The sequence below is a fragment of the Pongo abelii genome, chromosome 7 (assembly GCF_028885655.2).
Source record: "Pongo abelii isolate AG06213 chromosome 7, NHGRI_mPonAbe1-v2.0_pri, whole genome shotgun sequence".
Classification (NCBI taxonomy): domain Eukaryota; kingdom Metazoa; phylum Chordata; class Mammalia; order Primates; family Hominidae; genus Pongo; species Pongo abelii.
The window spans coordinates 116661765-116688506 of NC_071992.2; the positions used below are offsets into that span (position 1 = coordinate 116661765).

General features: G+C 42.5%; 2 protein-coding genes across 3 annotated transcripts; one reads left to right on the forward strand and one right to left on the reverse strand.

Annotated features, from left to right (window-relative positions):
• PABPC1 (poly(A) binding protein cytoplasmic 1) lies at positions 1–20348 on the reverse strand. 2 transcript variants are annotated; one of them, NM_001135370.1, is given in 15 exon segments: positions 414–454; positions 1388–1481; positions 2014–2144; positions 2674–2758; positions 3738–3892; positions 3974–4084; positions 6199–6289; positions 6526–6798; positions 9457–9552; positions 9745–9882; positions 10180–10274; positions 12569–12708; positions 14556–14671; positions 14870–15063; positions 18189–18761. In NM_001135370.1, coding segments are annotated over 14 exon segments (1911 nt in total). In that variant the 5' UTR covers positions 18382–18761; the 3' UTR covers positions 414–454; position 1388.
• Positions 18822–26338, forward strand: LOC129047495 (uncharacterized). Its single transcript, XM_054518698.1, has 2 exons — positions 18822–19412; positions 26091–26338. Exons 1-2 carry the CDS (start codon positions 18822–18824, stop codon positions 26106–26108), a joined length of 609 nt encoding a protein of 202 aa, XP_054374673.1. The 3' UTR covers positions 26109–26338.
• Positions 26339–26742: the final 404 nt, after the last annotated feature.

A 26742-nucleotide genomic window follows, 5' to 3' on the forward strand; every position in this document is an offset into this window, starting at 1 on the left:
CACTGTTTAAGGAATTTTTATTAAAGCAAGAATTTTATAATCCAAATTACGTTTCCTTGCTCAGTTATCAATTCTGTTACTTAAAACAGAACTGACATTTTGAGCTATTCCACAGTAAAGAATTACAAAATTAAAGAAAGGAATGCTTTAAATTTTTGTACTTTGCTGAAAATTCTTTTTCCCAGGGTCTATAAAACATTAATTTGTTTTTATATTTTACTATTTTTTTGTGGTTTTTTTTTTTTGTTTTTAAATCAATAAGTAATCTAGGACTAGCATTATGTTTGCTAGACCTGGCATTTGCTCGGTACATAAGGTTCAAAGTTTCCTTTCCTTTTTTTATTTATTTTATATTTTGCAATGTTTTTTTTCCATAATATTTAATTAAGTTTTTCGATGTTTAGATATTTTTCTTCGGTGAAGCACAAGTTTCTTTTCGTGGTCCCTGATCAATCTGTAAATGTTAAAAAAACAAATTAAGACCAGGACTATCACTTCTCAGTAGCAAATAAAAGCCCTTAGCCAAATCCAATGTGGCTGCCTGTTTTTATCTATAGTTTCATTGGAACACAGCCATACCTGTTCATTTGTACACATACTATCTATGGTTGTCTTGACATGGTAACACTGGAACAAGATCATTTCAGAGATAACATGGTCCTCAAAGCCCAAAATATTTCCTATCTGGCCCTTTACAAAAAAAGATTTGCCAATCCCTGGTCCTGATCCTGGCTGCACTACTCAATTTCTTGGGAGTAATGAAAGACAGTAGTAGAGACCCAAGGGCACCACCCAAAAAGGAAAGGTGTAACTATGAAAGCCAACCTGTGACAGGTCATTTAATATATATATTACTATACAAAATCTGGCAGGGCGCAGTGGCTCACGCCTGTAATTTCAAGACTTTGGGAGGCTGAGGTGGGCGGATAACTTGAGGTCAGAAGTTCCAGACCAGCCTGGCCAACATGGCAAAACCCCGAGTCTAGTAAAAAGACAAAAATTAGCTGGGCACGGTGGCAGGCATGGGCCTGTAATCCCAGCTGCTCGGGAGGCTGAGGCAGGAGAATTGTTTGAACCTGGGAGGCGGAGGTTGCAGTAAGCAGAGATTGCGTCACTGCACTCCAGCCTGGGGGACAGAACGAAACTCCATCTCAAAAAAAAAAAAAAACCACCTGAAAGTCCTGGGATTTTAAAAATCCAACAGTTAACGGGTAAAATTCCTTTAATTCCTCTATAGTTAGTTCTACTTTTCCTTGAAAAATTAGCAATACATTTAAACGAACTGTAAAATGATCTTTTGCTATGTACATTTCAAAATATGCTCAACAAACTTTATAAAAGATGAAGAAAACAAGCTTAAAACAACAAACCAGAGGGAAAAGCTCACTTTAAACAGTTGGAACACCGGTGGCACTGTTAACTGCTTTCTGGGCAGCCTCTTTAGCTTGGTGGGCTTGTAGTACAGCTACAGCTTCATCAACCTAAAAAAGGGGAAAACAGATAAACTGGTTCAGGAAAGGAATGGAAATAAAGAGTTTCATATTGGTAACATACCAATTCCCAACAAAGATAAGTTTCTTCCCTCAGATGAAAGTGTAAATTGTTAAACAACTATATCCATTCAATTTTGAGTTCTATTACACCACGATTCTAGAATTATGAATCGCTCCCCTGCACTTCTCTCTTTCCTTGTCCTCCCTACACTCGAAAAATATTTCTCTTTCTCCACTAGAGAAAGCAGCAGCAGTTTAGAGTATGGCTGTTGGAGCTGATGGGATTTGAAGCCAGGTTCTGCCACTTAAGACCTGTGTGAGCATTTGGCAAATTATTCAGCCTGTTTCAGTTTACCTATCTATAAAATGGGGATAAATAGCACCACAGGTTATTATGCAGACTTTACAACTGTACATGGCTTATATATAATGCGATGTAAGTGTTCTGTACAATTAAGTCCCCATAAAAAGCCATGTAATAACTGTGTAAGAAGCAACTTGGTAAATAAATTTAAATCACCTTAGAACGGAGTGACTCTGGAGACTCGAGCATATGAAGAAGTTCTGAATTATCAATCTCCAACAACATGCCAGTGATTTTACCAGCAAGAGTAGGGTGCATGGCTTGAATAAGAGGAAACAGCCGTTCACCTAGGAACAGAAACATTCAAAAACACCCTTCAATAAAAAAAGTTTTTAACTGCATTGAATTACCACATTAAACTGGGGTTTAAGAACCATACTTCTGTCTCACGTATATAATAACCCATAATCCACAATTTCATTATGTCTTCATGGGAAGACAGAGTAAAATCTGCCACAAGGCAATTAACTCGATATTATCAGCTTGCCAATTAAGCAATGTTACCATTAGGTTGTTAAATCGGTGTTCAGGCAAAGTCACAAGTTTTCTTCTCATTTGCTTCAAATTCCTTCTCTCAAAAATGTAGTGACGGCCCATGGTGAGTAATGCCCTACTACCCTATTTATTACTAACAATACATTTTCTTATTGGCTTTCCAGTGGTTTTAATTAGGCAGACCAACTGTGCTATCATAATCATTCATGCCAATTCAGATCAATTCCACTGCCCTAGCTGTCAATTGATTGACCTAGTGCCTAAGTGATTCCTATATTTTCTAGTCTCTCTGAACTGGCAAGGTGGGACAGAAGTACTCACCCAACATTTGCTTTTGCTCTTGAGGAGGGGCAGATGCCAACATGGAAGCAGTCAAAGGTTCCTGACCTTGTACATGAACAGCAGGCTAGACAGAAAATGAGAACTCTTAAAGTTTAAAGCACAGAAAAAAATGGCAAATACAAAATAGTCATCAATGGACATCTGCTGAAGTGGTAGACTTCCATCGAAACATGAGGTGGAGAAGTTGAGTGAGCGAATTAGAAAGAGGCCAAAGTAGTTATTATTACTATATATCACAGATACATTTTTTTTTTTTTGAGATGGAGTCTCACTTTTTTGCCCAGGCTGGAATGCAATGGCACAATCTTGGCTCACTGCAACCTCCGCCTCCCGGATTCAAGCAACTTTCCTGCCTCAGCCTCCCCAGTAGCTGGGATTACAGGCATGTGCCACGACGCCTGGCTAATCTTTATATTTTTAGAGCTGGGGTTTCACCCTGTTGACCAGGCTGGTCTCAAACTCCTGACCTCAAGTGATCCACCTGCCTCGACCTCCTAAAGTGCTGGGATTACATACAGGTGTGAGCCACCACACTCGGCCCATAGCTACCTATAATAGTTGTTTTAGACCAGGCGTGGTGATTTAGGATGTGAATTTCTCGCTGCTTGTCCAATTCCTAAAGCATAAGACATTTTACACACCATTGTATTAGCAGGATGTTCCAGATAGGCTAAGCTCTCAAGAATCTATCATGCAGCTGTCTTCACATTTTTTCTTTTGAGACTGAGTCTTGCTGTCACCCAGCAGGGATTATAGCTTGCTGCAGCCTCAAACTCCTAGGCTTGAGCAATCCTCCTGCCTCAGCCTTCCTAGTAGCTAGGACTACAGGCGTATGCCACCACACCCAACTAGTTTTCTTTGTGGATACAGGGTCCTGCTATGTTGCCCAGGCTGGTCCCAAACTCCTGGTCTCAAGCAATCTGCCTGCCTCAGCCTCCCAAAGTGCTGGGGTTATAGGTGTGAGCCACTGTGCCCAGCTGTCTTCACGTCTTTGATTTCACCCAAGAAATGTGATTTTTATTAAGAAATCATTAAATCCATACCTGTTGCATTGTAACTTGTGGCTGTGCATTAAGATGTTGCTGAGGATTGCGAACTCCTGCAGCATATTTATACTGTGGAACGGTGCGGACAGCAGGAGTAGCTGCAGCAGCTGCAGCTGCAGGACGTGGACCCATTGTCTGTGTTGATGTGTTAGCTAAAAAATAAGAACATTTTGTATTTTTATCTTGCTCTTTCAAATTGGTGATCAATTTTTAAAGAAAGGATTAAGACTCACCAACACGCTGTGTTGACATGACTCGTGGAACCTGTGAAGAAGCTGGTCTCATAGTACTAAATGGTGGTCTAGGAGCAGCTGGGCGGATAGCACCGGGCATATTTTGGAATGCTGCATTTTAAAGATGTGAATATACATTAACTGGGAAAATTTACTGAGTGAAAAGTGTTTATGCTGTTTTCTTCGATCTGAGGTTTGTATAAAAGACTAAAAGGTGACAAAACTTTTTAAAGCTGAGTCTTACACCAGCCATTTTCCCAGACTCAGAGCATCAATAAGTAAAAACATTAATTCATACAAGGACGAGTACTTATATGTAGGGACCAGCCCCACAGGGTCGGTGGGCTTCTCCCTGTGTGCGGCGACGAGAGAGTGTAGAAATAAAGACACAAGACACAGAGATAAAAAAAAAAGACAGCTGGGCCCGGGGAACCACTACCACCAAGACGCGGAGACCAGTAGTGGCCCTGAATGTCTGGCTGCACTGTTATTTACTGGATACAAAGCAAAAGGGGCAGGGTAAAGAGTGTGAGTCATCTCCAATGACAGGTAAGGTCACGTGGGTTACGTGTCCACTGGACAGGGGGCCCTTCCCTGCCTGGCAGCCGAGGCAGAGAGGGAGAGGAGACAGAGAGAAAGACAGCTTACGCCATTGTTTCTGCATATTAGAGACTTTTAGTACTTTCACTAATTTACTACTATCTAGAAGGCAGAGCCAGGTGTACAGGATGGAACATGAAGGCAGACTAGGAGCGTGACCACTGAAGCACAGCATCACAGGGAGATGGTTAGGCCTCCGGATAATTGCGGGCAAGCCTGACTGATGTCAGGCCCTCCACAAGAGGTGGAGGAGCAGAGTCTTCTCTAAACTCCCCTGGGGAAAAGTAGACTCCCTTTCCTGGTCTGCTAAGTAGTAGGTGTTTTCCCTTGACACTTGACGCTACCGCTAGACCTCGGTCCACCTGGCAACAGGCGTCTTCCCAGACGCTGGCGTTACCACTAGACCAAGGTGCCCTTTGGTGGCCCTGTCTGGGCATAACAGAAGGCTTGCACTCTTGCCTTCTGGTCACTCCTCACTATGTCCCCTCAGCTCCTATCTCTGTATGGCCTGGTTTTTCCTAGGTTATGATTATAGAGCGAGGATTATTATAATATTGGAATAAAGAGTAATTGCTACAAACTAATGATTAATGCTATTCATATGTAATCATATCTAAGATCTATATCTGGTATAACTATTCTTATTTTATATTTTATTATATTGGAACAGCTCGTGTCCTTGGTCACTCGCCTCAGCACCTGGGTGGCTTGCCGCCCACACTTGTAAATATACCTGAAACATAATCATGATAAAATTCTAAGTGCTCCCAGCCTGGCCAACAGGGCAAAATCCCGTCTCTACAAAAAATTTAAAAAATTAGCTGGGCGTGGTGGCGTGTGCCTGTAGTCCCAGCTACTTAGGAGGCTGAGGCAGGAGGACCACTTGAACCCGGCAGGTGAAAGCTGCAGTAAGCCAAGATCATGCCACTGCACTCCAGACTGGAAGAAAGAGTGACTGTCTAAAAAAATAAACTCTAAGTGCTCTTGGAATATAACATACTGTTCCACAGGACAAGACTTAAAATACCACGACTCTGATTCTCATACATAATTAAATGGAACGAGACCTTTAAAACTGTGACCTGACAAAATATGAAATTGGCTGGGTGCCATGGCTCACGCCTGTAATCTCAACACTTTAGGAGGCTGAGGTGGGCAGATGACCTGAGATCAGGAGCTCGAGACGAGCCTGGCCAACATGGTGAAACCCCGTCTCTACTAATAATGCGTAAGTTAGCCGGGCGTGGTGGCGGGCACCTGTAATCCCAGCTACTCCAGAGGCTGAGGCAGGGAGAATCGCTTGAACCTGGGAGGTGGAGTTTGCAGTGAGCCGAAACTGAGCCACTGCACTCGAGCCTGGGGCAACAGAGCAAGACTATGTCTCAAAAATAAATAAGTAAATAATGAAGAGCTGTACCTATTCTCAAAACTTTTATAAAGGGAAATCAAACCACTGTAGACATTACTATCTTAGCACTGTTTTTAAATGCTATAAAAATGAACATCCATAACCACAAATTACGTGAAATGCAATAGTTAACCTAACATTGACATAGAAGAGCTGATTTACCCAATGTGTATTTTTAACTCAATCCCCAACCTTAATTAAAAGAAATAAGACTTACGATGAGGTCTGGCACCCTGAGCAGTCCAGCGAGGACTTGGTCTTAGTTGAGCAATTTGGCTAGGAGGATAGTATGCAGCACGGTTCTGAGTCTGCAGGCGAAAAAAGCACATGAGTTTATCAGTTGAAGAAAAAAGCAAATAATGCAATAAATTATATATGTACTTTTTCAAAACATTACCAGGACTTCACACTCAAGCATTTTTTCCAACTCAATCATAATTCACCTTTCTTAATGTTTCACATTTGGGGGGCGAGGGGCACAAAAAACACTAGAAATGACCAAATACGAAAACCTTCATGGTTCTGGTTGCCTTCTAAAACTTACCTGTGGGATAGCTGCCATGAAGTAACCTGAAGGAGGTGCTGGCTGGTAGGGGTTGATTACAGGGTTGGGCACAGCTCGTACACTTGCCATTCTCTGCATATACTGGTTAGTGAGGTGAGCCTGGCGCTCTTCTTTGCGCTGAGCTAAAGCTACATACAATGGCTTTGTGGCCACAATTCTACCGTTCATTTCTGTAACTGCTTTAGTGGCTTCTTCTGGGGAGGAGAAACATACAAAACCAAACCCTTTGCTGCGACCACCCTCCATCATAACCTATTAAAAGAAAAAAAAAAAGTTAACGTAATGGTAGAATGAGGAGCAAAAAAAGAGCATTACAATTTAGACAATTATAAATCACTGAATCAAATAACTAAACCCTGTTAATGCTTCATCATCTTGTATTCACCCACTGAGTTCACAATTTTTCCTTAATACCCAAGTATTAAGGGCAAACTACACATATGCATTACCCTAGCCAAGTCAGAGAACTGACAGAAGTGAAAGCTGCACAGAAACTTTTAAAGATTTTAGATACTGAATTTGATTGGATTTTCAATATTGAAATTTAATTATCTAAATAAATACATCCTGGGCCTACTAAATTGACTTTTGGGCACCACTGGAAGCATGTCCCAATTAAATTTTGACTATTCTAACAATTCAAGCTGACAAGATGCTTTACTATGCCTTTGAGAAAAAAGTAGTTGAATCTTACAATACCCACATCTTAAAAGTTTTCACATTCAAGAGCAGAGAATCCATAAATATTACGGTATAAAGAACACTCAAGAGGAAAGTTCTTCTAAAATTGATTGCAAAGACCTTTTAAATGAGCAATGAAGACTTGCAAAGAACCACTCACTAGGCCAGCAATATATATAAGCATGCTATAAAACTAAATTAACAGTATGCAAGTGGCATAGGAACAAACGGTAATAAAACAGAGTCCAGAAATATACCCAAGCAATTATGGGGATTCATTGTGTTAAAGTTAACATTTTAAAGCACTAGGAAAAAAGGACTTTGGGCTACCCAATACATGATACACTGTGACAAATGAAAAAACGTAGAACAACTCTTAATTCACATTACGTTGAAAAATCTTAAATGCCAGGTAGATTCTGAATCTGAACATAAAATGTAGAAATAAAGAGAAAATCTTTCTAACACACACACACACACACACACACACAAGTGAGGTCTATAAAGTGGAAAATCCGAAGAAAATATTTCCAATATAAAACAAATGTTTGGCCGGGCGCGGTGGCTCATGCCTATAATCCTAGCACTTTGGGAGGCCAAGGCGGGTGGATCACCTGAAGTCAGGAGTTCGAGATCAGCCTGGCCAACATGGCGAAACCCCGTCTTTACTAAAAATACAAAAATTAGCCGGGCGTGGTGGCAGGTGCATATAATCCCAGCTACTCGGGAAGCTGAGACAGGAAAACTGCTTGAACCCAGGGGGTGGAAATTGCAGTGAACTGAGATCACTCCACTTCACTCCATCTCAAAAAAATAATAAAACAAATGTTCCCTCAATCAATAAAAGACAGACAACCAGCCGGGCACGGTGGCTCACGCCTGTAATCCCAACACTTTAGGAGGTCACCTGAGGTCAGGAGTTGGAAGACCAGCTTGGCCAACAAGGTGAAACCCCATCTCTACTAAAAATACCAAAAATTAGCTGGGCGTAGTGGCGCTCGCCTGTAATCCCAGCTACTCAGGAGGCTGAGGCAGGAGAATCGCTTGAACCCGGGAGGCGGAGGCTACAGTGAGCTGAGATTGCACCACTGCACTCCAGCCCAGGCGAGAGTGAGACTCGTCTTTAAAAAAGACAAAAAACAAAAACAAAAACAAAAACAAAAAAACCTCCTAAGTTTAACAAATTGTGTTGCGCTGCATTAAAAGCATTCTTGGGCCGCATGTGGCCTGCAAACAGCGGGTTGGACAAGCTTGGCTTAAGCCCAGGAAAGGCTGAGGCTGCAGTGAGCTGTGATTGTGCCATGCCCCTGCACTCCAACCTGGGCAACATAGTGAGATCCTGTCTCAAGAAACAGAAAAACATGCATGCTTCATATATTCAAAATATGCTGATGCACAACACTCAATTTAAACAATATCCAGGGAACACACTGAAGACAAAAACATTCAGGAATAAATTCTATCATACTCCAATACTCTTACATAAAAAGCATAATCTGAAACACAAGACAACCATGGCACTTCCATCTTACTTGTATTCAACCACCTTTCCTCTAACATTTCCTCACTTTCACAGAAGCTCCCTCGGGCTTGCCAGGAAAAGCTGACTAGAAAGATCAGCCACAGCGTCATTCCAGTTCAGTTGAGTTGTAATTTTTTCTATGCACTCTTCCCCAACCCCAGCAAAATTACGTACGCACAAAACTTTGCATCTAGAGGGACTCTTGGCCCATGGACACTAGACAAAAACATCTAGAAGAGAACTTCTTAAATCAAGATTTCAGAATTTGTACTAGAATACTACTGCTGTGTTTCTTAATCTCTGATTTCAAATAAAAGAAAATATGATCTCTAATCTTACTGCTAGGGGGCAGGGGAGGGAACTGGGGCTTGACTACCCAGAATGAATTGTAAAAATGAATAAACAGATCAGAACTATAGTAACAATTATAAGTCCCTAATAAATTGCTTGCTTTAGCAAAATGACTAGTTGTTGGAATAGTGCGTATCATGTGAGGATATCAGCCGCCTTCCTTAGCAAAGAGTTCAGCGCTTGCCATTTATAAGTTAACCATTAGGCTACAACTACTTCAAACGTGAATTTAAGTTTTAGAAGTAACGAAGCAAACACCTCTCTAGTGGCTATAATTAATACAAAATTTATATACCTATACCTACATTTATCAATTTTTACCAGACCTCAAATAAATGCACCGTATGTTTTCTTACCTTTGCACTAGTGATTGTACCAAATGGAGAAAACTCTTTCCGGAGACGTTCATCATCAATACCATCATCAAGATTTTTCACATAAAGATTAACACCCTAAAAAGAAGAAAAGAAAACTATAAAAAAAGAAAACCATGGTGGTACCTAAATACACCTCCTATTATTTTACCCCATGTTTCTTCTCCTATTCCCCTCTCAAAACCTCCAGTTACCTGGAAGTAACTGAAATCAACGTAAAATAGGTTTCCTCATCCCTGTCTTATTTTGCTTGTTCAATTAAAAATGAACCTGGTATCTGGTGATCCTATCTTGCTTCATCTGTTCAAATTTGCGCTTAAGTTCCGTCTGCCGTTCCACCTTTTTCTGAGCTCGACCAACGTAAATTTGTTTTCCGTTGAGCTCCTTTCCGTTCATCTCATCCACAGCCTTCCCCCCAAAAAAAAAAAAAAAAAAAAAATCACAAAACTTTCAACTTACAGTTCATTTCCTTAACAGTTAAGACGAATTTGTTAAGTCACAAAAGCTAAAGACAAACCCATCCCAAAATCTCAAGGTTTTGGGACAATATAGGTTACCAATTTATACTCTCAAAGCTAATGCATAAAATGCAAATAACTGAAAATATAAGAACATGTCAAATAGCTATTAGTATGCACACAGACTTCAACACAAGAGCAACTCAACTTTGTACCCCCTTCTTCCTGCTGAATACAGACCACTTACTTTCTGTGCATCTTCATGCCTTTCAAAGCTTACAAATCCAAATCCTTTGGATTTTCCACTTTCATCAGTCATTACTTTCACACTTAAGGCAGGCCCTAAAAAAATTTCTTACATAAATCAAAGATATTCCATACAACATTCACGTTATACATTTCAAATTTCAACATACAAAGCCATGAAAAAAATGAAAAGCCATGAAAAAAATTTCAGAACTCCGTAACGTGCCTCCTCCCTCCCAGCCTTCCATGCCCTAGGTAGGCATACTTTTCCATTGAAAGACCCTTTATTATTAAGAAGGTAAATACCTTCCCTCCCCTGAAGGATTCCTCCTTCCATTTAAGGAGGTACACTTTAAACGACTGTAAAAAGTTTTATTCTCAGCTCTAGCACAAAACAGAGTTGCATTTTTTACCCAATAATTTCATTTTTTCCCTTTTCTATAGAGACAGTATATTATTCCACTGCCCAGGCTGGAGTGTAGTAGCACAATGAATAAGCTCACTTTAACTCAACTCCTGGGCTCAAGTGATCCTCCTGCCTCAACTTACCAAGTAGCTGGGACTACTGGCCCACATACCACCATGCCTGGCTAATTTATTTTTGTAGAGATAGGGTCTTGCTATGTTGCCCGGGCTAGTCTCAAACTTGTGGCTTCAAGTATCTTCCTTCTTTGACCTCCCCAAGTGCTAGGGTTACAGGCATGAGCCACTGTGCCAGACCAATTTGATTTTCTTTGTATCAATTAAGGAACAAGTATTTATTAAGCCTTGGCCTACCCGACTTTCAATAGGAGTGGAAGGAATACATGGTTGGACTCTTTGGTAAGACATAGGTAATACAGGAATTTGAAAGACAGAAAAAAAAATTTTTTTTTTTAAAGACACAGGTGAATTACCTGGAGGAGGAAGCATTTATTTCTGAAGACATGTTTTCCCCTAACTCCCTCTAAAGTAGGAGACAGGTAACTGAGGCGGGTGGCATCTCAGGCAAGTGGGGCAGAAAAGGTTAAAAATCACATTTGATTACAGAAATTTAGAAGATGTATTGGCCAAGGCAGATTCTGAATGTGCCTCTCTCCTGAGGCCAAAGTCAAGAAACTATGACATATTCACATATTTGTGGTCAACTTATGCAGCATTACTCATAGGGTAGATAGTTAACATTAACTTTTACAAATAGCTTCTAATTAAAAGATATTAAGAAGCATGACAGTTGAAATATATAAAAGGCAGTAGCTAAAGACAATTTGGGGGTTGAGATGTAAACACAATGTCACTTTCTACATTTTGTATCATCTATCTTTGTACAAAATGGTACTTTTTTGCTCTAGTGGAGGGCTTGATGTGACATGCTAGCATGGCAGTAAGATATTAGATTTCCTGGCCAGGCGCAGTGGCTCACACCTGTAATCCCAGCACTTTGGGAGGCCAAGGTGACTGGATCACTTGAGGTCAGGAGTTGGAGACCAGCCTGGCCATCATGGTGAAACCCCGTCTCTATTAAAAATACAAAAATTAGCTGGGCATGGTGGCGCACACCTGTAATCCCAGCTACTCAAGGTGGAGATAGGAGAACCGCTTGAACCCGGGAGGCGGAGGCTGCAGTGAGCTGAGATCACGCGACTGTACTCCAGCCCAGGTGACAGAGCGAGAGTCAAAAAAAAAAAAAAAAAAAGTATTAGATTTCCTAACTCTTTATTATTTGACATACTAAAAAAAGCAAGCCACCTCTAAGTTCAACACAAAATGCAAAGGGCGGGGTCAAGCAAATCATCTGCACATGAACACTTAGAAGTTATTTTATCTGTTACACCCCTACCTAAACTAAGGCTGGTTTGTGCCTCATCAATTTCAAGTTTTATGAAGTTATTTTTAAATGCAAGAAATAAGTACTTTGAATCACTGGAAAATCTGAATTTTTGGTTTCATCACTGAAAGTCATTGTTTTAAACTGCTCAAGCATGATGTCACTTAGACTGACCAGCATTATTGTCCTATGAGACTGCATTCCACTGTAGGCTGGCTGTATCAAATATATGTTTCTGATGACATGGGATCTCTAATTACACACACACACACACACACATATATATATCTCCAGCCTCTTAATGTAGTAAAATATTTTAAAATCTGTTCTAATTACTTAGTCACACCTTACTGTGCTAATCTAATGCTATTAACCTTTAACCTGGATAGAATTCTATTTATTTGCATTATACTACTTTGTAGAGTAATAGATGGCCAGCGGCTTAATTCAAATAACCACAAATATTTTAAAGTACCATGTAAGTCTAATTTTATTGATGTTTTTAGTATAAAGTAATAGCTAAAATTAACACTGAGCACTAATTCAGAAATTTGTGTGTAAAAATTTAATTAAGACACATTACCAAACTTGCCAAAGAGATCCTTAAGGCGCTCATCATCCATGTCTTCTCCAAAATTCTTGATGTAAACATTGGTGAATTCTTTTGCCCTAGCTCCAAGTTCAGCTTCTCGTTCTTTACGAGACTTAAATCGTCCAACAAATCTAATAAGATATACAAGGACTATAATATTAGATTCTATTTTATAAAGTTCAGATTAAGTAAGACCTCTATCAAATTAAAAAGCTTTCACTGTCATTTTAAAGTGGCCCTTGCACTTTGCCATCTCCTAGAATAAAAATTTAAACTTCCCAATCCTGTACTCTAACACACAACAGCCTGACATAACTGCAGCATTTTCAATAAAACGACACTAAAACTTAATTTTTCCTGAATATAACAGTAGTAATTCAGAACAAGGATCACTGGAGGCCAGGAATTTGAGTTCAGCCTGGCCAACATGGTGAAACTGTCTCTAGTTAAAGTACAAAAATTAGTTGGGTGTGATGGTGTACACCTGTAATCCCAGCTACTTGGGAGGCTGAACCACGAGAATCGCTAGAACCCGGGAGGCAGAGGTTGCAGTGAGTGGAGACTGCACCACTGCACTCCAGCCTGGGCAAGAGAGCAAGACCATGTCTCAAAAATATAAAAAGAACAACAATCACTGAAGAAAAAAAGGTAGCACATGTGTCATAGCATATTATAATACACAGCAAAGCAGAAGGAAAAACCATCTTCCATAATCTCACCCTAGTCATCTAAATTTCCTTATCTCTAACCCAGCTTTAGAATAAAAAGTAAAATAAAAATAATTTCCTCATCTTTCCACAAAATATGGTTGGTCTTCACTATGCTATTAGTTTCATAAATGTTCTCAAAGGGAGCGTATTTCACTGTGAGCATCACTTTCTGCTTTGTAAATAATGCTGCAACTTTTTTAAGAGACAAGGTCTTGCTGTTTTGCCCTGGCTGGAGTGTAATAGCTGTTCACAAGCACAATCACAACACACTACAGCCTTGGCTCAAGCATCCTGCCCCAGCTTCCCAGTGGCTGGGAATAAAGGCACACTACAGTAAAGCTGAAACTTTATGAAAGACACTGTGTATTTCTTCTTAGGACAGTTACAAATTTCCAAAAGAGTTATATCACTTTTACTCAAAACAGCCATATATCATTCTTTTCTGGATCCTGCCAGTGTTGGGTTTGCTTTTTTTCCCCTCCTGAAGCACTGGTAACAGGCATTTGTGAGTATTTTTTTTTTTTTTTAAAGACCGTTTCAATCTTGTCGCCCAGACTGGAGTGCAATGGCGAAATCTTGGTTCATTGCAACCTCCACCTCCCGGGTTTAAGTGATTCTCCTGCCTCAGCCTCCCGAGTAGCTAGGATTACAGGCATGCGCCACCACGCCCAGTTAATTTTGTATTTTTAGTAGAGACGGTTTCTCCATGTTGGTCAGGCTGCTCTCAAACTCCCAACCTCATGTGATCCGCCCGCCTCGGCCTCCCAAAGTGCTGGCATTACAGGCATGAGCCACCGCGCCTGGCCTTGTGAGTAATGTATGTCTCTCATTTTACAGTACATAAAAGCAAGTTATTTTGAGTTTCCTCACCTATAAAATGGGTTAATTTAACCAGTACCTCAAGAATTATGAATATTAGGTTTGTCTGAATTCCTGATTTTTCACTAATGCACTCATTTTGAAAAAGCTTCATATTTCTGTTCACCTATCTTTTGTTTTCCTTTTGGCATAAATGTTAATTATATTAAACCTGTTATTTGTATGTTACACTTATTGTGTAGAAAATTGTAAAAATCAAGATTAGCTTATTAATTTTCACTCTTGAGTACAACTACATGAACTTTTCTTGTTATTCATCTTTAAAATGTTTTTATTCTTTTCTTATGTGTATCTAACTTCTCCCTGACAAATGTTAACTTAAAACGAATGGATTTGGAATTATTAAAAATAAGATTCAAAATATGATTAGCTAGATATTTATAACTTACACTTTGCGATCATTTAGGAGCATTCCATTCATTTTTTCAATAGCTCTTTCAGCTGCTTCCTGCGTCTCAAAGTGTACAAATCCATAGCCCTTGGAACCATTTTCATCACAAACCACCTAGGGAAAAACATATACCCATTTTTCTTTATTTGCTATTGATTTAACATTTGTTCAGTGTTGAGAGACAATCTGTTAGCCATCTAACCTGGATATTTGTGAAATAAAGATATCCATTACTGCACAGTTCCTATTTCAAGCACTAAACTAAAAGTAGCTCAACAATGCAAACATGTGTATCGGACATTTTTGGCTTACCTTACATGAAAGGATGTTACCGAAAGCAGAAAATGTATCATACAGTGCTTTATTATCAATGGATTTGTCCAGATTTTTAATGAATATGTTGCCTACTCCACTTTTGCGAAGCGATGGATCACGCTGAGACCACATGATGCGTACTGGTTTGCCCTTTATAACATCAAAATTCATGGTGTCCAAAGCACGCTCCGCTGCAGGAAACACATTTGCAGAGTCAATATTACTTCAAAATTTTTGCTGGCTACTTAAGATTATATAAACTATGGTGAGTGGAGTGGGAGGACACATGGTCTCACAGTTGAATGCTTCCTCTTTAAGCTTCAAGATGGCTAGACCGTTCAAGTATCACACACTAGTGTGGGACCTAAGTTGTATAAAGCAAAGACAAATACCAGAAGCCCCTGAAATTTCTCACATATAAAAGGATGCCATATTGCTAATAATTAATGAATTCTTGAAGCAATCTCTTGCCTTAATTGCCATTAAATCTAAAAGCACTTTTTTCCTTAGTTACCAAAATCCAAATCCCTTCACATACAATCTGTTTAATGAGCAGTATAAAAGACATTACGCAATAGATTTATCTACAAGCTGGAAGTAGTTTATAGATTTAAATATTTTAACTTCTTCCCAACTACTTGCTAAAATTGGTCATTTCATTGCTAATAACTAACAATATTATATGAAAACTAGTCCATTTCCTAAAAAATGAAAGTTTCTGAATTATTGGGGGGAGGGAGGGTTTCAGTGATTCATGGCACAACTTCCATTTAAGAAAATGAAAGGCTAGACCAAGATTTGAATCATGCTTTCAAAAGCTAATGTGAAGTTAGACATATTCGGTTTCATAATCACAGAATTTTAAAAACACCAGGTCTGCAATATTCAGAAATCACTATTAACGCTTTCTTGACACATAAAATCAATTTCACTTTAGATCGCTGATTTTCTTAACAACTGATTTAGTTATTTCTGAATAGTGCTAGAAAATTTCAAAATCTACCATTAATTTCAGGGTCTATAAAGGATTGAATTACGTATACCTGTACCATCAAAGGCTCTAAATGAAATAACACATCCTTAAATAAAAAGACTAGTCCCCGAATAGAGGAAAAACGGTCCCTTTTAAGCCCTGAAACAATTTCTACAAATTCCATGCCAATGTAAATTTAAAGTTATTGACAGGACGAATTTTCCGGCCACCTCTTTTTTTATAAATGAAAATTCCAGTTTCTAGAATATAGTGATAATCAGCTGTTAGCTCATTATCAATTGACCACACCTACTCAGCTTCCCTAGTTTTTTTTTTTTTTTTTTTTTTTAGCTGACTTTGCTTGAGCTATTTTTCAATGAGTCACCTCTTCCTATGAAATTGAAAACTGGTCACTTTCAGAAGCTATTCTGCCTATCAATGTAGCAATAAGTTTAAAAAAAAGAACAAGAAATCCACTGAAGTAATTAATTGGATAGTAAATTGTACATATAGAAACTAGACAAATGGAAAACTGCCATATTCTTTTCACTAGTTAGGGTACTGGTCTACTGGTACAGACTGATAATATATACTGTACACTGCAACCACGGCAACCTGAAGTTCAACTCTTCGAATCCCAAGAAATGTAAAAATTGTTTTTTGGATTTAAAAACGTTAAGCTGAGAAAGAGTAACACTTTCAAGTTATCATTTTATGGTCTCTAGAATTCATTCCCATGTTTTCTCTACCAACTCTTAGGTTGTGATAACCTGCCCCAAAGTTATCTACCCCCATCTGACATGCATTGATACAACCTGCCTAAGGTTGACAAGAACTGTTATGAAGTGACATTTGGAGTTACTGCTTACAGAGCAAAGGGCAGGAAACCTGCAGTGCTGTTTTACAACTTCTGGCTCTGTGTCACTCAATATTCTGCTTCCAAAATCAGTATCAACTTTACACAGTGAAGAGCTGATCAGTAACCTAAGTTCTACTGAATGAATGTTAATAGGAGCTTAAATTCCACCCTTAAGGCCTTTTCTAATAAAAATGAATTCTTCATATTTCGATTATTTGACACGTATTAAAGTGGCCAGCCTGTAGGGGGGAAAAAAGGCAAAATTGGGCGGTAAAATGGAATTAAGCTGACTTCTCAAAGCCAATTGATCTAAAGACAAATCCTAGCAACTCAACAGACCACAGATATTATCTGTTTACAAGATTGTGTTTCTGTTACCTGTTTAGCTTCAAAATAAAAGCACAAAGTTAGCTGCATTTCCCCCCATAAATTTCAAGCTCAATTTAATCTCCGTTATTTTGTACTCAGTCATTTCCCAAGATTTACAGGTATCATGGGCCACTTTTAAAAATAAAAAAGAAACTTGAACTTCTTGCATGCTACAGATAAGACTGGTCCAGCTGGAATTACACTAAAGTAACCTTTTATAGCCAAAATTGACTATTTTATAAAGAAAAGCCCCTCAATACGACAGGAACTATTTCAGAAAGTAACATAATATACTCGAAAACCACCAGTATTGTGAATCTAAGATAAAATTTGACTAAAAATGATCTAAGTTGCCTGAGAAAACTGGCCTTCAAAGTGGTCGGCTCCCACATCCCCTCCTCCCACTCTGCCCTTTTAATAACGTTAGAGAAATGCTTGATCTAGGGGAAACCCCAAATGCACGTCTCCGGTAAATTCCATTTCTAGATCCATCAGTCACTGATGAGTTCTGGGGAGTGGACTCACAAGCCTGAGGACCACCACCACACCACACATCGCCAAAGGAACTTTATCCTAAGGCCTGGTGGCTCCCCCAGGCGACTGGGCCAGGAGCAGGAGCAGAAGCAGGCCTCGGGCCTGCGAGGTTACAGGGTTCAACACGTGGTATTTTTCGAGCACAGAACTGCACTTCCTCCCCAGGCTGGGGCGCCGGCAGGAGCTCCGGGTCGTGGGAGCGCCTCCACCTCCTACCCACGAAAGGAGCTCAGCGCTCAACGCCCCAGAATCCCGGGGCCACTGGCGGGAGCGCCGCGGAGGAACCGAATCTCACCCACCCTCCCGGCGCGTCATCACCCTAAAGTTTGAGAGCGTCTGAGGCCGAGAAAATGGTCGCAAAGGAGGAAGTAGCCGGACGTGTGGCTGCCGGCAGCGTGGGTCCCAGCCCGCTCGGGAAACGCGGCTCCAGGGGCCCCGGCGCCTTCCCGCCGGCCGTCGCGGGGTGACATGCCCTCCCGCCCCCCGCCCCGGGCCCGCTGGCCTACCCCGCCCGCAGCCGCCGCCCGAGCCTCATGGCCGCCCGCCCGCCCGTCCGGCCGACCGCGGAGCCCGGCGCTCACCGTCCGCCGGCTGCTGGAAGTTCACATACGCGTAGCCCAAGGAGCGGCGGGTGATCATGTCCCTGCAGACCCGGATGGAGAGGATGGGCCCGGCCGGGCTGAACTTCTCGTAGAGCATCGCCTCGGTCACGTCGGGGTGGAGGTCCCCCACGTAGAGCGAGGCCATGGGGTAGCTGGGGGCGCTGGGGTTCATCTCGGCACGGCTGCCCGCAGGGCCACAGGCCGCGACCTTTCCGTGAGAGGAGGAGAGCGAGTGCCGGGGCTGGGGGCCGGTGCCGGGGGGAGGGGAGCGGGAGCAAGCGCAGAGGGACAAAAATCAACCGGAATTGAAAACTACTCAACGGCCGCAGAACGGGGTCGATCCACTGCCGCTGGCTGCCGGCTGCCGGCGAGGAGCGAGGGTGGCGGTGTCGGGTCCGGGCAGCGGGAAGGCCTCGGTCTCTTGGTTCCTTCTTGGAGCTGCTGCGGGGCCGCGGGCGGGCGGGTCGGTCTCGGCTGCTTCACCGGGTTATTTTATAAAAGAGGAAGAAAAAAAATAAAAGTCTCCGGCGGGGGAGACGCGGATTTTTTGTAAATTTTTTTGGGGTTTTTTAAAAGATTTTTTTAGATTTTTTTTGGATTTTTTAATAATAAATGTGTGTTCCGAGCCCGGAGCACACACTCCGCACTCTCAGCACTAACCGCCGGGGAGAAGGGGAAGCACCTCCTCCTGCACCCTCTACTTATACCCCGCGCCGCACTCGCCCCGCCCCCGCGCGTCTGACGCCAGGGCCACTACGCGAGCGTCAGCGCCGGAGTAGGAGGAGACGCGGAGGCCAGGGGGAGGAGGGAAGAGAAAACAGGAGGAAAGAGCAGAGAGGAAGGGAGAGGTGGCGGCGGCGGAGGCTGCGGTGTGGGGGTGGGGCTCGGGCGAAGAGGCGGGGCTTTTGCGCAGGCGCCGCGCCGGGGAAGCGGAGCTCGCGCTGCGTCGCGTCCGTGGGGGTGGGGAGGGCGGCTCGCGGGCGGTTCTCGGGGGTGTTGGCTGAGGCTGCCCCGCCTTCCTCCCCGCCCGCCCCCGCCTCCACCAGGAGGAGCGTTAACCCGTCACCGCGGCGGTGGGCGGTGCAAGGAGCTTCCGGGTTCCTCGGCGCTAACCACCCCCCACGTGCGCGGCCGCCTGTGGCCTCTTCCCGCCGCGGCCGGCCCGGCTTCTCTAGCCCCAGCTCCGAGGGACGCCGGGCACGGGTGAGTGGGCGTGGTCCCCTCCGGCCCCGGTTTCCGAAACGTGCGTAGATGGAGCCGGGGTGGCTCCCTGCTCTCTCCTACCCGGACCACACTACGAGTCCCAGCGGGCACCGCCGCCACGCGCGTCGGCCGCAGAAGCGGTGCCTGCTGGGAGCTGGAGTCCCCAACGGCCGCGGCGCTCGCTGACCCCAACTGGCTGCGCGGGTCCTAGCCGCCCGCTCCGGGACCCCCAACCGTCCTGCGCGCTGGACCCCGGCACCGCTGGAGCTCCCGGCGCGGGATGGGGGGGCAGGGAGAGAGAGGGGAGGGCCCCTCGGGTTCCTAGTCCTCTTCTTTTCCAGCCCGACCGTCCTCCGTGTCTTCACTGGACGTTGTCGTTGGTCAAAGTGGCTTTAATTTGGGATAGCTGTGTTGGGGATCGTTGATCACTTCTTACCTTAAGGTGCTAGGCTGGAGTCATTGATTTGTGCTGCTTCTGCCAGACATTTCTTGGCGATAGAAACCAGGAGTGGAGAAAAGTGAATGTTTTTCCTGAAAGTACGGGTTTGTCACAATCACTACTATATGGCACCACAGCCCTGCAACCAGACAAAATTAGGAATAGTCTAAAACAACGTCCTTATAAATAACTAAAACAATTCTGCACATTAGTAGTGGGTTTTAATAGGAATGCTAAATTTAACGAATTGATAGTAATAAAAACCGGCTCTGGGAATGACATTAAATCAACATACAAATTCCACTCGAAAGTAGTAAAGTGCTTTTACAGTTTTTAAAGCACTCGCGTAAACATACTATCATTTGTTCCTGAGAGCAATCTTGTGTGGGAGGTGGAGCAAGTGGTAATAATTTTATTTTACTGTTAAGGGAACAGTCTCAAAGAACTTAAATGATTGCCCAATTTATTCCTTAATTCAATAAACTTTAATGGATGCCAACTGTATTGCTAGGTGTGGAATTAAGTACTTTATATCTGTTCTCATTTAATTAGAATTTAAACCAGTGGAATCCCACATAAATACTATTTTGCTCCTATTAGAGGATAAAATGTGACTGGGCGCGGTGGCTCACTCCTGTAATTCCAGCACTTTGGGAGGCTGAGGCACGCTGATCACTTGAGGTCAGGAGTTCGAGACCAGCCTGGCCAACATGGTGAAACCCCGTCTCTACTAAAAATACAAAAAGTAGCCAGGCGCGGTGGCTCACGCCTGTAATCCCAGCACTTTGAGAAGCCGAGAGGGGCGGATCACGAGGTCAAGAGATCGAGACCATCCTGGCCAACATGGTGAAACCCTGTCTCTACTAAAAATACAAAAATTAGCTGGGCGCGATGGCGCGCGCCTATAGTCCCAGCTACTGGGGAGCCTGAGGCAGGAGAATCGCTTGAACCCGGGAGACGGAGGTTGCAGTGAGCCAGGATCGCGTCACTGCACTCCAGCCTGGTGACAGAGTGAGACTCAAAATAAATAAATAAATAAATAAATAAATAAATAAAAAATAAACAGTTGTTAGGCTTCCAGGGCAGCTTGACAGGCTATGATGCCCTGGATGGTAAGTGGAAGCATTCTCATCACTAGAAAAGAATATTAGTGCTTTGTAGGTGAATACATAGTTTGGGAAGGGAGCCAGTCATCAGGACGTCTATGCAGCTGTGGCTCTTGCACTTAGTAGATGTCATTGTCATATTTTATGGAGGTACAGTTGAGTATGTGCAAGGGAAAGTAGAAGCAAAGTCCATCCCTGAGGAAACGGAGCTGCTATTTAATAGAATGGGAGAGAGTCAGAGCCCAGGAGGAAACAGGAGTGGGATCTGGAACTGAAACCAAGAACCTGTTCCCTTGATCCATCAATTACCTCTTTTTATTTCCAGCCAGCTCCTTTCGCTCAGATCAGAAACTGGTCAATTCAGATCAAAAAGAAAACAAACCAATCTTCTCTTAATGACATATTCCTCTCTCATTCACTTTTTTTTCATAGCCAAGCTTTTCATTTCTACTTTCTCTCTCCTTAGTTCCTCAACACTACCGTATGACTTCTAGCTGCACTCAAATTGCCCCGTCAACAGTTGCCAGTGATCCCTGTTCTATTTGACGAATCCAATGGACTTCCTTCAGGTCCATTTTACTGGACATCTGCAGAGTTTGACACTGTTTTCCTCCCTCTCTTTTGTCACACAGCCTCTTGGCATCTGGGCTACACTTTCCTGGTTCTGCCTCTCAGACTCCCTCCTCTCCCCCAGTAACCGTTCCCTGACCACTAGGTAGGATTGGGCACCTTTCCTTTGGTTTTGCCCCTGCCCCCAACCAACCCTGCCCCTACATTTACTACATTATATCAAAATAGTGTGTTTATGAGCGATCTCCCAAAATAAGTTGTAAGCTCCAGAAGAGGGCTTATGTCATGTTTATCTGCATCCCAACCATCTACCGTGAAGCCTGGCACACTGAGGGTGTATTTTTTCTTTTTAAACCTAACTTCAGGGAGAGGGCCAGCTAGGCCTTGTAGACTGACCATATAGGATGAGGGTTAGTTGGGAGATCTCAACCTGATGGTCACATGGGCACCTAGGGCCGTGTTCACCTCCAGACTGCTTGGCCTGCTGCAGCATGTTACCTCTCAGCTCCACAGGCTGTTTTGGGGAGCACTTCCTGACATGCTGGTTGGGCTCTCATTTCTAGTGCTGGAAGTAGTGGACTTTTAGTACCCCAAATCAGGCAAACAGGGACAAGCAAGGACTCCTGGACAGCAGGAGTTTCTGGACCTCCAAAGCTGAGGACGCTGTACAGTGGTAATCCCACTAATGTTCTGAGACCCCCTTTTTGATGTTAGCAGTCTGATTGCTTGTGATAGAGGTAATTAAGGCTACGAATAAAAGGCAGAAGATGAAATATTCGTTGATTCCTTTTGCCTTTTTGATTCACTACTCTCATTTTTCTCTCCTATCATTTTTTTTGTCTTAAAAAAATGTGCTGTCTATGTTTATCTGGCTTGCCTGTGTTTATCTAATTTTAGATTGCAAGCTGTGGGACAGAATAATGTCTTTATATGTGCAGCATCTCACTGTGGGTGCCTAAGAATATCTAATGACATTAAAGTCATTCAATTAACCTGTTTTTATTTAATGAGTAAACTGTAAAGTTCTTCAGAGAGCTTATTCACTTGAACTTCACTAGCAATTTATAAGTAATTTTCAGGTTATATCCAGGATACATTCAGAATATATCCAGGATAATTTATAGTATCTTGTGTAATGTAAGATAAATTAAAGTTGCCTGGCCTTGTAAGATCTTTAGGTAATATAGAGAGATATATTTGAAATGGATAATAAGTGTATTCGTTGAGAGCAGATCCCTCTCAATTGAAGGGGTATACTTTCTGTAGATCTTTGAAATAGAAAAAATCTTATATGATGTCTGTGATAAAATCAAAACTATGCAATGTTTCAGAAGATGAGCTTCCCATTTAATTGGTTTGCCAGGTTGGTGAGGAACATAACACCTACTCAGATTTGCAAATTGTCATGCCCATGATCAGAGGAATTCCTATAATGAGACTCTCTTAGAGTTTATGTTTTCTTCCATACGCATTACATATTTTTCTCATACCAAGCAAGAATGAAGAAAGGAATTTATATGAGTTTGAAATGGGGTCCTGTTTCTAGATTGTGTGTCAGATGTCGTAACCTGACATTAGTTCTGAGAAAATGGTGCGCAATCAGACTGCTAACATCAAAGAGGAGATCTCAGAACATTAGTGGGATCACTGCAATACAGCGTCCTCAGCTTTGGAGGTCCAGAAACTCCTGTTGTCCAGAAGTCGTTGCTCGTCCCTGCTTGCCTGACTTTGGGTACCAAAAGTCCACTACTTCCAAGCTCAACACTAGAAATGAGAACCCAGCCAGCGTGTCAGGAAATGCTCCCTGAAAGAGCTCCTGGAGTTTAGAGCTAACATGCTGCGGCAGGATCAAGGATCATAAGGTCAAGGGTCATAAACACAGACTCATAAACACAGAAACAATATTGGGAAAAAAATGTAGTTAGGGATTTTGTTGTAGAAGAGAATAAGAGAAATCTCAAAATACTAAGGTTTCTTACAAGGTGCTTTTCTAATGGCATAGCCATCTGTGTTAAACCAGTGTAGTTGTTATAATGATTGTTCAATATAACAGGGATACTACGGCCGGGCACTGTGGCTCACGCCTGTAATCCCAGGACTTTGGGAGGCCGAGATTGGCAGATCACAAGGTCAGGAGTTCGAGACCAGCCTGGACAACATGGTGAAACCCTGTCTCTACTAAAAATACAAAAATTAGCCAAGCGTGGTGGTGTGCGCCTATAATCCCAGCTACTCAGGAGGCTGAGGCATGAGAATCGCTTGAACCCGGAAGGTGGAGGTTGCAGTGAGCCGAGATTGTACCACTGCACTCCAGCCTGGGACAGAGCAAGACTCCATCTCAAAACAAAAAGAAAAACAAAACAGGGATACTACTACCTTCCTAATAGGATTCTTGTAAGACTTGAGTAAAATATTGTATGTAAACTTCTTTTTTGAGACAGAGTCTTGCCTCGTCCCCCAGGCTGAAGTGCAGTGGCACCATCTCTGCTCACTGCAACCTCCGCCTCCTGGGTTCAAGTGATTCTCCTGCTTCACCCTCCCAAGTAGCTGGGATTACAGGCACATACCACCAAACCTGGCTCATTTTTGTATTTTTAGTAGAGACGGGGTTTCTCCATGTTGGCCAGGCTAGTCTTGAACTCCTGACCTCAAGTGATCCACAAGCCTTGGCCCTCAAAAGTGCTGGGATTACAGGCGTGAGCCACCACACCTGGCCTATATGTAAATTTTAATAGCATAATGTACAGTGCTACCACTTATCGAATACCTCTTATCTCTCTCTATTACCACACATCAATTGATTTGGTAGATACCAAGTTCAAATGTATGACAGAAGTATTAAACAGAGACATACACAGGAGGGTGGGGAGGGGCAAAAAATAAAATAAAAGAGACATACACATGCAGAAACATAAAAGAGATACAACTGTTACTGTCCTAAACTAATTTAGAGAAGAGAAAAATGCAATGACCCCATTGAGACAATATTAAATATTAGATGCATAACAAAAAAACTCACAAGAGGGGTCAAAGTGAGAATATTCTTGCAATGGGTCATATTCTAGGACCACTGTTCTTAAGGCACAAATACTTTAAGAACATAGGTTAAGATGTAAAGTATTTGGGGCTGGGCACGGTCACTCATGCCTGTAATTCCAGCACTTTGGGAGACCGAGGCGGGCAGATCACTTGAGGTCAGGAGTTTGAGACCAGCCTGGCCAGCATGGTGAAACCCCATCTCTACTAAAAATACAAAACTTAATTGGGCGTGGTGGTGCATACCTGTAATCCCAGCTACTTGGGAGGCTGAGGCAGGAGAATTGCTTAAACCTGGGAGGCGGAGGTTGCGGTGAGCTGAGATCACGCCACTGTGCTCCAGCCTGGGCGACGAAGCTAGACTCCATCTCAAAAAAAAAAAAAAAAAAAAAAAGATATAAAGTATTTGGCCAGGCATGGGCATGGTGGCTGGCTCACACCTGTAAACCCAGCACTTTGGGAGGCCGAGGTGACACAATTGCTTGAGGCCAGGAGCTTAAGACCAGTCTGGGTAGCACAGTGAGACCTCATCTCTACAAAGTTAAAACAAAACAAAACAAAGCCAGGTGTGGTGGTGTGCATTTGTGGTCCCCCCTACTGGGAGGCTGAGGCAAGAGGATCACTTGAGCCAGGGAGGTTGAGGCTGCGGTGAGCTATGATTGTACCACTACACTCCAGCCTGGGTGACAGAGTGAGACCCTGTCTCTAAACAAACAACAAAAAGATACAAAGAATGACAAAAATACTTTTCAGGTAAATAGAAGAAATTTTAATTTTATTAAGAGCTAATATTAATGGAGCATGGATATTTATTGAACCTGGATAATTTTCTTTTTTTTTTTTTTTTTGAGACGGAGTCTCGCTCTTGTTGCCCAGGCTGGAGTGCAATGGCTCAATCTCGGCTCACTGCAACCTCTGCCTCTTGGGTTCAAGCGATTCTCCTGCCTTAGCCTCCTGAGTAGCTGGTATTACAGGTGGCCACCATCATGCCCAGCTACTTTTTTTGTATTTCTAGTAGAGATGGGGTTTTACCATATTGACCAGGTTGGTCTCAAACTCGTGACCTCAGGTAATCCACCCGCCTCAGCCTCCCAAATTGTTGGGATTACAGGCGTGAGCCACTGCTCCTGGCTGAACCTGGATAATTTTATTGCCTCCTCACAGAATCCTATCAGGCAGGAAACTACAATATTGCCAATGAGGAAACTGAGGCTAAAGTAGTAGAACAACTTTGATTCAAACACAAGCAGTGCAAATTTCAAAGGATGTCTTTGATGTGGGAATGACGGGGGCCAGAACAGTACTTGGAATAAGGAAAGGAAAGGGCATTGTAAGGTGGAAGAAATAACATCAGGAATGTGGTGGAGGTGGGCATAAGCAGCATGTGTTGAAGGGATGATGATCCCTTGGCTGAAACAGGGTGAATAGGAGGGCGTAAAGGCAGGCGGGAGAGGAGGCAAGTACGATAAACAATAGATTAGGGCTTGAATGAAAAGGGAACACAGGATCTAAACTTTTGGCTTTCAGGTTTTTTCCAAAAGGTAATTCCAGTGGTGGTGTGAAAGTACTGGATTTGAAAGATGAGAGCCAAAGGAAGACCAATTGAGATATTCTTGGAAATGGCCTCACTTTCGTCTTCCTGGAAGTCGAAGAAACAAGTTCCTAACTGTCTAATGAAAAGCAGCACAACAGTTTTATTCAGAAAGACTAATTTTTTTCCTATAGTAAATCTTTAAAAGAATTTATTGTGTAGCTCTTTAAAGACATTGAATTATATAAGTCAATTCTTCATTCACTACAAATCAAATGCTTTTTAGGCCTACAGTGTGTGTTGTTATAAATGTTGTTATAAAACATTAAAACCACTGAAGTGTATGCCCTTATGGAGCTTACTTTCTAGAGAAATTGTCTAGGGCAGTTGTCTTAAATAGTGATTTTTATTTTTATTTGTTTTTATATTCTATTTTTTTCTGCAACAAAAGCCACATTCAAGTGATTGTTTTTAATGCAAGAATAATTTTTTTTGTCAACTCTTTCCTTTTTCTCTCTCCCCTTTCCTTTCCTTTCCTCTTCTTTCCTCTCCTTTCCCTTCCTTTCGAGACAGGGTCTCACTCTGTTGCCCAGGCTGGAAATGCAGTGGCACAATCTTGGCTCACTGCAGCCTCCACCTCCCAGACTC

Coding starts and splice junctions, on each gene's coding strand:
- PABPC1 (XM_063726374.1), bottom strand. CDS start 18,381: ATGAACCCCAGCGCCCCCAGCTACCCCATGGCCTCGCTCTACGTGGGG. Junction 12,709..14,555: donor CTCCTAAATGATCGCAAAGT/GTAAGTTATAAA, acceptor ATATCTTATTAG/ATTTGTTGGACGATTTAAGT. Junction 6,799..9,456: donor GTACAATCACTAGTGCAAAG/GTAAGAAAACAT, acceptor TTCTTTTAATAG/GTTATGATGGAGGGTGGTCG.
- LOC129047495 (XM_054518698.1), top strand. CDS start 18,822: ATGTGTGTTCCGAGCCCGGAGCACACACTCCGCACTCTCAGCACTAAC.